General features: G+C 38.4%; 1 protein-coding gene across 3 annotated transcripts; it reads right to left on the bottom strand.

Moving 5' to 3' along the window:
• Positions 1-5,532: 5,532 nt before the first annotated feature.
• LOC133709948 (ubiquinol oxidase, mitochondrial-like) lies at positions 5,533-7,884 on the bottom strand. 3 transcript variants are annotated; one of them, XR_009846404.1, is made up of 5 exons: positions 7,385-7,884; positions 7,160-7,288; positions 5,980-6,468; positions 5,690-5,848; positions 5,533-5,609 (listed from the first exon to the last, which is right to left on the bottom strand). XR_009846404.1 is itself a non-coding variant. In XM_062135909.1 (4 exons), the coding sequence occupies exons 1-4, from the start codon at positions 7,709-7,711 to the stop codon at positions 5,789-5,791; spliced, it is 1,005 nt and encodes a 334-aa protein (XP_061991893.1). In that variant the 5' UTR covers positions 7,712-7,884; the 3' UTR covers positions 5,608-5,788. The 3 variants fall into 3 exon arrangements, 1 of the variants encoding a protein (XP_061991893.1); XR_009846405.1 differs by having other exon boundaries at positions 5,695-5,848; XM_062135909.1 differs by having other exon boundaries at positions 5,608-5,848.
• Positions 7,885-12,033: the final 4,149 nt, after the last annotated feature.

Raw genomic sequence — 12,033 nt, 5'->3', positions numbered from 1 at the left:
AAATCTTCAATGATCTGATAATCGTGCAAATTAAAAAGAGTTTGGACACTGAACCTAGATTTCTAGTCACCAATCTGCCCATGCTCATGTCATCCCTTTGATTTTGGATGACTATCTCTATTATAAAGAGAATGAACAATATCTGGAGGACTATCCCACCAAATCATACCAGAAGATAAGGTGCCAAACCTTGCAACAACAAACAACATTGGCAACTTGATTTCCTTCCTGATATATATGAGAGGAGCGAAAATGCATCATTGAAATCCGGTACAAATAATTCTTCCACAACACACGAAGATGGGAGAACGGAGATGGTCTAGTACAATTTGAGAATCCACCTCTAACCAAACATATATATTTCTAATTTCTCAGTCAAGAAAGCTTAATCGCCTTAATGACCGCCATTACCTCTACTGCCATTGAGTTACGAATATCAAGAAGAAAAGAGAAAGCTCCAATAAAACACTGTCAGTGTTAACCTTCACCAATCCAGAATGAGGAAGGTGCCAATTAACCTCAAGAACTCTAAGAGCTCTGCGAGGATTACAACTTGTCCAAAACACTTAAAGGCTCGAAGATCAAGAATAGAGTTATGCATGATTTTAGTAACAAGGCGATTAGAAGCTTGAATATGCCCAACAATAAACCCAAACATATTAATTGCATGAACCACTTCACCATCAAATTAAATCTAACGTTGTTTCTAGAATTCCATATGAACCATAGAGCAGTATGAAAACCCACCATCCATAACTGAGCATTACGTCTAGAAAGAAGACCACAATTGTAGACATTTAATATTGAACTAGGAAAAGCAGATTTATTCAACAAAAAAAAGTCATTTTGCTGAAGCGAATACGGACTCCACATACTTGCAACAAAGACCACATCTAGATGCAAGAGCAATCCCTCATTTGCAATATATAGATCCTCCGAAAGAACACAGCCATGTAAGACCCGCCATGTCATCAAAGAAATACTGGGTGTAATGAACTTCAATCAAATAGACTTACCCCATGAAGTAGAAGGAGCATATATGTGGTCTTAAAAACTGAAAAAGAAGCCTTTATAAATAGCTCACCTGACGATGATGCAAACCAAATAAGTTCATCACTAGCTAAAGGATTAGAAGCGATGATAACTGGCTCAATGAGGTCACAAAGACCTGAGAAGTGAAGTTGTAATAAAGGAGGAAGATTCCAAGATCCATTAGATACAAAATCTACCACCGTACCATTTAAATCATCCATCACACCAACATGTCCCCCAAAAAAATCAATGAGAGGCCGCTCCAAGAATTTATCCCTCCAAAAAGAAACTTCAAAACCAGAGCCAATCAGCCACATTGAATTATCATTGACAATCTGCCAAAAGATTTTCACACTAGGCCATATAGAAGATGCAGCATACGAGCATCATAAATTGTCATTTTGCCAAAATCGAGCTCGAATAAAAGTACCGCCCAGTGAACTTGAAGAAAAAACATCCCAACATCATTTCAAGAGAAGAAATCGATTAACAACCACTAGTTGTTTGAGACCCAAACCACCCTCCTCATAAGGTAAGCAACATGTCTTCCAAGAAATCAAAGGAATTCCATGTTTATCAATTGAACCAAACCAGAAAAAATTCATACACCAACCCCCTACCTTTCTTAAAAGTGATACTGGCCATTCACATACTTTAAAACTATAAACAAACATGCTATATATCACAGACTTAATCAATTGAAGTTGTCCAGCCCTTAAAAGCAATGAACCTGTCCAACTAGAGAACATACACGAGCTTTTTCAACCATATTAAAATATGGAACTCTAGGCTTGCCATGAAAAATGGGGATACCCAAGTAAGTGAATGGAACCAAACCCAATAGGATGCCCAAAGAAGATGCAATGGCATGACCTTGTCGATAAGTAAGCATTTACTTATAAAGACTTAAGATTTAGCTTTGTTAATAACGACCAGAACTTGGCCATAAGACTCAAAAAATTCCATAACGTACAACAGCCAAGTTGTGCTTTTCCCCACGGCAAAAAAACAATTACATCATCAGCAAATAACACATGGGAAGGCGCTTTCATACATCTTCGAGAAGAAATAAGATGCAACCGACCAGAGTTAACAAGCTCAGTAAGACCACGATTAAGAACCACTTCTGCCAGGCAAATTAAAAGAGTAATGGAGACAAGGAACTCCCTGCCTCATACCCATTCTGCATGAAAAGTAACACACCGGACGACCGCTAATTAAGAGAGAGAGCTTCGCTGACCGTAGAATGACATGCACCTAACCGAAAACGGTGAGATGAAAACCAAAAGCTTCAAGAACATGAAGAACAAATCCCATAAAAGTGTGTCAAAAGCCTTGGCAATATCAACCTTAATTGCAACATTACCACCATAACACTTCATATCCAATAGACTAAAACACTCTGAGGTTGTTAGAGCAATTTCACTCATTGGGTCACTAGGTCAGATACTCTATTCACTGTTTTTTTATGTTTATTTCCACCCTATGGGTCAATTTCGCGACCTACAAACTGACCTAGTGACTCATGTCAGTTTAGAAACTGTGCCAGTAACCCAGAGGGTGGAAATAAACATAAAAAAAGTAGTGAATAGTAACTGACCTAGTGACCCAACGGGTGAACTTGCTCTTAGAATACAAGCAGAAATATTGTGCCCTAGTATAAATGCATGTTGCTGAGTTGAGATAATTCAGGAAGAAATAGAAGCAAGTCTAAGAGTAATAATCTTCAGAATGATCTTGAAAATAAAACTTGGTAAGGCAATAGGTCGATATTGTGAAATGGAATCAGCATTGTTGACCTTAAGAATCAAAGTAATTAGCCCAGAATTGAAAGTTGCCGGTAGATAACTTGTGGTAAAGAACTTTTCAATTGCACGAACCACATCATCCCCCACTGTCTCCCAGCAAGAGATAAAAAAAAATGTTCATTAAAACCATTTAGAACTGGAGCGCTATCTGCATTCATAGACTTAATAGCCGTAAAAAATTTCATCCGAAGACAGAAGAGCAATAAGAGAAACATTCTCTTCATCAAAAACCAAAGAAGAAATTATTCGACTAACAAGAGTACTAGCATCATAATCTCCTGCATGGTGAGCAAAATGATTTGAATAGAAATCAACTATGTGATTATTAATAAGTTCAGAATCATCATAGACTGGATCACCATCTCGGAGAAGAGTAATATAGAGCAACTGTCAGGTTCGACAACTAGCATGAAAAATTTAGTATTGCGATCCCCTTCTGACAACCAACACACTTGAGAATTCTCTCGCCAAAACATCTCTTGCAATCTCATAGACTCGGTTGACTTAGCTTGTAATTACCTTCCATAGCAAAATCTGCCTCTCAGACCCTCCATTAGCGTAACTAACACTACAAGATCATTCTCAACTTGTCTGTGAATATCATCAAAGACCTCCAAGTTCCAAGTTCTAAAGGCCTTGAGCAAAACACGCAACTTGTGCTGCAGTATTGATAGTGGACAACTATGAGAACTAAGAGAGCTCCAATATATTGCAACAAACCCATGAAATCTGGATGAGTTTCTTGTCTTAGTTTTCAGACTTCTTTCTGTTTTGGGCTTTTGCCTAGTTCACCAAAAGAACAAGGGAAAAAAAAAAAAAAAAAAAGAGATTACTGGTCACTCCTTGTACCTTTAGGGCGTTAACAGTTCAGTCCTTACTATCCTAATTTTAACAAATTACTCCTCAGACATTCAAATTTCACACAATGTGGTCTAAAATGACTATTTTACCCCTCACTTCTTTTTTATTTATTTATTTATAATTCTTCTCTTTTTTATTATTATTATGTTTTCTGCTTCTCTCTCGCTGGAGTCAAGCTCTCATAGTCCCTCACCTAGGGATTGATCCGAAATCCGAATTCAACGACGACGATGTTGTCTAATTACTTGCATAATGGGATCGAGGTGCCGAAGCGGGCCTGGTGTAGCCTCCCGAACTCGGATAAAGCCAAGTACATCGTCGTTGCGTTGAGGGAGAAGGACGACGAGGGCGTCGGTTTAATTTGGGATTTCTTGGAGCTTTGGGTTGAATTTGGGTTTTGTTTTCGCCTCCCGAACTTGGATGAATCACTTACAATTCTGAGCTCAATTGCTGGTTTAAATGTTGGAGCTTTGGGTTTAATTTGGGGTTTAATCTGGGTGGCTCTATCCATAGCCCTTCCTGCTCTTCTCCATATCATTCGTTGAATCTTGTCTCGAAACTGACCATAGCTATCTTGCAAAACAGTTGCAAAAACACTACCCCAAACACCTGCCCCAACACCAACAATTCTCAATGGATCACCATCAGCCTTGCCTACAATGCGCCGCAGCTCATTAACCCTGACAACCACAGAAGAAGAAACAAAGTACGCTTTTGTAACAGAGAGAAGCCAAAACGACGCGGTCGTGAGCCCGGACTGGAAGCAAAGCCCGGACTCGAATCAATTCGAAACCTTGGCTGCTGGAATCGATCTCGAACCTTCAAGGCAAGCCCTTGCAGTGGTTGTCGATGTTGAAGAGCTCTGAGAGGTGTTCCGGTTCTTGACGTCGCACAACTTGCGCCGAGGAGGCCGGCTCCGGTGGGTAGTGCAAGGCTCCGAGCCTCCATCGTGGAGCTCTCGGGGATCGGAGGCGTCGGGTTTAGAATGGGGACCGGGAGTTGTCGGGGTTGCTGAGTCACTCAATGAAACGCTGCCACCGACACCGTCATCTGCCATCGAAGGATCTGGTGGAGCGTGCCGGGCTCGAAGGCCTTGGATTCGAAATCGGCGCGGGGCATTGTCGGGGTTGCTGAGGAGCTCGATCGAAACATCTCGGCCTCCGCTATCTTCCTCCCAAGGAAGTATCCGATGAGAGAGAGAGAGAGAGAGAGAGAGAGAGAGAGAGAGAGAGAGAGAGAGAGAGAGAGAGAGAGAGAGAGAGAGAGAGAGAGAGAGAGAGAGAGAGAGAGAGAGAGAGAGAGAGAGAGGGTAAAATAGTCATTTTAGACCACATTGTATGAAATTTGAATGTCTAAGGAGTAATTTGTTAAAATTAAGATAATAGAAACTGAACTGTTGAATCCCTAAAAGTACAAGGAGTGACCAGTAATTTCTCAAAAAAAAAAATGATGTTTCAAATAATTGAATTCGTATATGTCAACTTCATCAGTATGAAAAACAATACTTGTATGACCTAATTGAACAAATAGAAAACAGCGATCAGATCATCTGGATCTCCATTAATTTTTAATTTTTAATTGCCATTTCAAAGACACCATAAGATAATGCAGAGCCAGAAAGATGCAGTACTATGCACAAATGTTGAGCTTTAAACTGATCGAACATGTGCTTCCATACCAGACAAAACTTCAAAATGATTGAATATTAAAAAAAAGAAAAATTCCAATTGTGAATTTAGAGTAATGTTAGCTGTACCACCTTTTCATGTACGCTTACATTAATCGTTAACTGAGAGCAAAAGTTTGATTAGAAAATCCGCTTTCTATCATCTGGAAAATGGTAGAATTGCATAATGCCCTGTATGCATTTGGAACTGCTACAGAAGCTTGAGTCTTGACACAGGCATTCTGAAACAATCGTTATAAACTATTGTAAAGACCTTGAGATACAATCAAATCGAAATTAAGATGAATCACGTACAGCTTACATTACATCGATCTATTTGAGAAACAATCTGCGTATACAACATAGACTCCATATACAAGACGGGACAGATTATATCAGATAGAAAATTCATTTCTATTCTTCAATGATAACCAATGGGCGCCGGTGCTTCACTCAATTCTTTTCCCTGAAATTGAATATCCTGCATGCAGAAAACAGACAGCTTTAGTGCTCATTATAGGGGCCTCAAAACTTCAAGTGAAAGCAAAGATCATCTTGGTAACAAAATTTTAAAACCAGTACTAACGAGCTTGTAAATATAAAATTACTCACAGATGCAAAATGGTTGACATCCCGATGGTGAGCTTCATCAGCACGAATCACAGTAATAACATCATGAAGTGTTGCATCTTTAGGTAGCCTCCAGTAGTCAATGGCTATTGCAGGAGCTGGCACATTTTCAATTTTGCCATTTTCGATAGCCTTCAAATACTCTGTGTAAGAGATTACAGCTTCCTCTTCCAGATACCCAGTAACCCTATGAGCCACTTTGGGGGAAAGCAAATAGAGCACAAAGAAGGTATTGAAGAAGACCCCCTGCGCAGCCAGAACCAGTAGCCTCTCGTGCCACACGGGCTTCACAAGTTCCGCTACTGTCATAAGGTGCATCCTCTCATTCTCTGCTTCTTCAAGTAAAGCTTTGATCCAACCACCACTGTGCTCAAACTTGCGGAGAGATCTTAAGTGTAGCACCATTCCTCCCACCATGCCAGGGACAGCTGCGATAGTTTCCAACATCATTGCGTGGCATCCATGCCGCTCCTGCAATATGCATTTCATCACTTGAGAGATCATATCACAAAGAAGAATATAGGCTTCAAACATTAATTTTTACCTAGTGTGACCAAAGGTCTACTGTAACAACTATATTTCCTTAAACAGAAAAAAGGCCTAGATAAGCAGCAGTAGGTACACAAGTCAAAACTAACATAGCCTGACATGCCTTTCACAATTACAAGTGTACGTCTATCTGAAAGAAGATGGATGACAGAAAACCAAAAAGAATGCTGAAAGCTAGCTCATTTCTGAGGTTATCTGAAACCAAAAAGCTAATTAGCTACCATCCTCAATAACAGGTTTCAGAACTCGCTTCCTGTCCCAACCAATTTCAGTGAAAACTTTGCATTACTTATCTAAAGCCAGAAACATTTGCATTTGTGAGGTACAACAGAAATCCCCTAATTAGTGCTTTAAGTCTGGTAATTGATGACTTGAAGAAATAGACCAAAAAATCTGTACTTGGGATCAACTATGTGAATCTAGTTTATCATATAATGACACTATATCCCAAGTCTTTTTTATATTACTTGCAACCATATCATCATTTGTCTTCCTCTTCTAGTCAACTAATCATAAACTCTAAAAATACTAAATCGACAAGCCTCAGACAAATCAATAAAATCTTTTAGAGCCATAACTTGAAAGAAAAAAAAAAGCAGCAAAGGTAACTCACCTTGAAGTAAAGATCAGATAGAACTCGAAGAAACTTGACAGTCCTGAACGCAATTTTGTCCTGAAACGTCTTGGGCACATGGTGCTTGCTCAGATCGATGGAGGTGTCCGCTTGATAACTCTCCCATGGCTACATTCACAAAACACAAATTTCAAATTTCAAGATTCCCTCTTAAAATTAGTGACCATAAACACAATTAACAACTTTAAATCACTGTGCTCTTACCTTAAAGCAATTCCATGGCCACTCAGTCCCATCCTCCCTAGTAATCTTGGGCGTCATAATCCCCCAGTAATTCGAAACCACCATACTATCATCCACTTTCTTCACTCCGCTCTCCTTCTGGTCTTTCTCCTCCGACGTTTGAGCAGAAGCCGACCCCGTGCTCATCATCCTCCTCCACTGAAACGCCCCAAGAACGCCATCGTTTTGCGGCTTCAGAAACTCCGCTGTCTCAACATTCCTAGCAACAGCCGCCGTGGAAATGTACCGGTTCCAGCTCCCGCCACTGCGCAGACCTCCGATCACGGACCTCAACGCAACGCGGTTCATCTCAAAGTATTCTAAGTCAACCGAAAATCTGGGATTGTTTTGTTTTTTCTTTTGCTGACCGTGATTGCTTTCTAGCTTGATATGAGATCAATGAAAGTTCTTACAGCATTTTATATGGTGAAGTTTGGAACTTAGAATCAACCAACCGGGAAATAGCTGGTTGAGGAACTTGACTTGACTAATCTAATCTTTTGTCCAAATTCCGTGTATGTTGGATTTATGGAGAGTTGCATGGTCGCTAACGCTAGTGCGGTCAAACGGGGTGGTGCGACCAAATTTCTTGCGACCCACGTCGGAGTCTGTAAAACTGACACGTGTACAGATTACGAGTTTCAAGGAAGTTGCTGACTGGTGGCTGTGAGAAGCAAACTTCTCCCTTTCACATTGGTCAGAATATTCGGGCTCCAGAAGTTTCTTTGGACGTCTTCTGGTCACTTTCGTCCCGGTAGTTGACGGGATCGGCACTTTCGATTCGGTCATGTGTAGGCTCATTAACGCATCAAGCTTTTATCATTAAAAGTATAAATTTAATTGCTTCCATAGCTTATCGCAATATTGATTAGACGCCGGCTTCCGTGGGTTATTGCAATATTAATTACTTGCATTTTAATCATATCTAAAATGCTAGAATTAAACTTATTTTTATGATACTTGTTATATAATTAATTTATTTTTATTTATACAAAAAAAATAGAGTTGTGAAAACGAGATAAAATAATGCGAAATTGGAGCAAAATGGAGTTTCAAAATAAATAAAAAGACGAAATAGTCAAAGTTGGTCAACAATGATCAATGCGTATAATCATATCTAAAACACTAGAATTAAATTTATTCTCATGATTATTATTATATAATGAATTCACAATTATTTTATTTATAAAAAATAAATGAAGTTGCGAAAATGAAATAAAATAATGTGAAATTGGAGCAAAATGAAGTTAAAAAAAAAAAAATATGAAATAGTCGATGCTGCTGGTCAACAATGATCAGTGCTATCAAAGGAGCAAAGTCCTAAATGATCAGTGCTATCAAAGGAGCAAAGTCCTAAATAGTCGATGCCGCTGGTCAACAATGATCATTGCCTTAATGAAGGAACAAAAAGTGAGAAGATAAATTAACAAATCTGTAATGGTTAATTAAGGGTCTTTCTAAATGTACCCAGCAAATATCCAAGTGCACCCAGCAAAATTTTTACATCCAACAAATTTATAAAATCTCTAACCACACCCAGCCAGTTTTCCTATAATACCCTTTTATTTAATTAAACCCAGCAAACTTGTTGGGTACAAAACTCTTCATTCTGACGAAGAATACCAAACACCCAATAGTTTTCCATGGAACAAATTGAAAATAAACCTCACAAAAGTGTCTGACGATGAAAATCAGATCCCAAAAGAATAGATGAAAAGTGATAAAGACTTACATGTATGAAGACATTCATAAATAGCTGTGGGACTTGTGGCTTCTCTGAATAGCTCATTGCATATGCGGCATGTCATGCATGCCTCAAGTTCTGTTCTTCTCTCTTGTATCCTTCGGTTTCCATGAATGAAGTTATTTTGACAAAAAAAAAAAAAATTCTCCCTCTTAACTTTCAGAACCGGTGCGGGTTGCTGCTAGTCGTCATCATTATCTTCTTCCAAATCCCACTGAGAACAAAGCACTCTACTTACGTGAAAGTAGTAATTAAGCACATGGTGCATGTCACCAATTACAATCAAGAAACCCCACAAACCCAATATGGGCTTTATTTTTTGTCATTTGATGAAGAAAAAGACTGGGATTGGGGGGAGAGGGATTTTGGTTCTTGGTTCTTGTTCGATTTTGACAATGAGGGGGACGATAGGGTTTGATGATCTGTTCGAGGCTCCAAACAGCTGCAATCTCAATTGATTTAGAAAACACACACATGAGGTGGAATATGGAACCCATGTTTGTAAAAAACATAAAAGAATCGAAGGCGTCGATGGACTTGAGCCGCATAAGTTTTCCAGGTTGAAAACTACACATAAGTTTTAAGACGGTTGTTATTCCTAATTTCCACCGAAGCCAAGAAAAACAAAAACGAAAAGGTTGTCTTTTCTTCCTCTACTTTTCTTTGTTTTTTTGCGAAGTCAAAGTGACTCAAATATGTTGGATTATGCAAGGGGGATGATGAACTACATAGTATACTGCAAAAGACGTCTGTATTTTGTATGAATTTTGCTGGGTGTACAAGTTTGTTGGGTTTAACTAAAGAAAAGGGTATTATAGGAAAATTTGTTAGGTGTAGTTAATATTTTATAAATTTGCTAGGTGTAAAAAAATTGCTGGGTACATTTAGAAAGACCCTTAATTAAGCATATGTTGGTTAATTAAGCATGATTGTAAGCATGCACGTGGTCACTTTGTTTCTACCTTTCTCCCCCACTTGCTGACACGTGCAATAGACTCCTTTTCTTCTGGAGCCACACACCAACTACTCATTACTCGTTCTCTGTCTAGACCACCACGGCTGACTGCCCCATGCACATTCTCTTCCTTTACCCCTGGAGGTGCCGCAGTTCATGTCTTTTTCATAGCGGAGGCCTGCTTCATTTCTTCGTTTCTTATCTTTATGTTGTATTTTGATGTCTATTATGATGGGTAGTAACTACAGGGGCGTAAGCAGATTGTAGGCTGTATGGATTGTAGCCTAGATAAGATGTTGGCCCAAAAACTCCTAAATGTATGTATATTTCCCTTCTACCCATACCAGCCTAAAGAAAAAAAAAATTATTTGTAGCTACTCAACTAACTCGAGCCCGCAACGACAGTGCGGCACAGCAGGTCACTAGGTCAGTGGCTGCTTACTTGAACCCACAAACCGCCACCGGAAATCGCTGTGAACCCACAATCTGATTTGGGGATCCCTGCTTCACAAGTACAAAAACTTTATCTTTCATCTTGATGGAGATTTAAATTCCGATTTGGGGAAATCTCATGAATCTACTCTAAATTTCTGACAACAATCTTGAAGCCAATTGTTGGGTTTGTGGGTTTAATATGAAAAGCTCTAATCTTTGAAACCATATGGTTGGGTTTGTGGTTTTGTTGTAGGCAGACCTGCTGCTTCTGCTTTTGGATGGATTGGAGTTGCTGGCGGTTGCTGCTGCGTTTGTTTGTTTGATTTGGAGAATTGGAGTTGCTAATACGTGTACGTCTCTGTGCTCTATATTGTTTGTTTGTTTCATTCCTTTCATTGTTGTACGTCTCTATGCTCTTCTTATTTGCTTATTTGCTCTATATTGTTTGTTTGTTTGCATTATATGTTTGTTTGATTTTGGGTCTTGACCTTTTTGATTCCAGGACTTGACCTTTTGTGTTTTGGGTGGTCTTCGTTTTTCTTCTTTATTTATTTTTCAGGACTTGACCTCTTGAATGTTGCAAGGCATTCAGGCTAAAATATTAAATCTATTTATGCAAATATATGTTAAGGAGGCACATAGTATTCCCTATTGTTAATTTTGGATGATTTGGATGTCAAAATTTACCGTAGGCGGATGTAAGAGGTTATAAGCCATTAGACATTATTTGTTGTGAAAGTCTGCTACAAGTTAGTAACTAATGGAAATGTATAATTAGTTGTAGTTGTGTTATGTCTAAAATATGTGTGTGTGTGTGTGTCTATATATTTGATAGCATTGATAATGATTCTGTGATTGCTGAGTTTGAAATGAATGGGTCTCGAATGGTACAAATTAGTTAGTTTATTGTTGTTTTACAACAAATGTATGCTTGTAGCGGTTGGGATTCTTTTTTGCTAGTAAGGAGGTCTAGGGTTCAATTCTCTTTAGCAGCATTACTATTTTTTTTTCTGGTATGTTGTGTGTTGTGTTGTTGAAATTATGAATGGATCACTTCACCTTCTTGAAGTAACTTTTTCCTTTTTGAATTTCTGTTGTTTTTTGTTTCTAGTTCATACTGTTTTATGCTTCGTTAATTATAAAAGTTTTTTTATTAAATAATTATAGATGTTTTTCTTTACTTAATATATTCATTTAAAAGAAATCAAATATTATTGCATTCTGTTTAGGGATTGCTGGTTTTTATTTACTGAGAAAATATTTTACTAATATAGATAAGGATACTGTTTTGAAACGATTTTAAAATATGAAATCACGTCAATGACAATAATCAAGTTAATAGATAGAAATTTTATTTAGAGATTTTGAATTTTTTGATATATCCATTTGTGCCCCAGTAAACTTAAAGTTCTGGCTCCGCCACTGGGTGTGAGGATGAGCCTCCCACTGGGTTCCAAACCTAAAAAAAAAAAATAATAATAATAATAATAATAATTA

This window comes from Rosa rugosa, chromosome 5, assembly GCF_958449725.1.
Source record: "Rosa rugosa chromosome 5, drRosRugo1.1, whole genome shotgun sequence".
Taxonomy (NCBI): Eukaryota; Viridiplantae; Streptophyta; class Magnoliopsida; order Rosales; family Rosaceae; genus Rosa; species Rosa rugosa.
Note: the sequence above shows the minus strand (reverse complement) of the source record. Positions and strands in the feature narration are given on the sequence as shown.

Bases quoted from the DNA above. Each gene is read 5' to 3' on its own strand.
- LOC133709948 (XM_062135909.1), bottom strand. From the start codon at position 7,711: ATGAACCGCGTTGCGTTGAGGTCCGTGATCGGAGGTCTGCGCAGTGGC. The intron at 7,289-7,384 runs GTAAGAGCACAG...TTGTGAATGTAG, and splicing joins GGCCATGGAATTGCTTTAAG to CCATGGGAGAGTTATCAAGC. The intron at 5,849-5,979 runs GTGAGTAATTTT...TTCTGCATGCAG, and splicing joins ATGTCAACCATTTTGCATCT to GATATTCAATTTCAGGGAAA.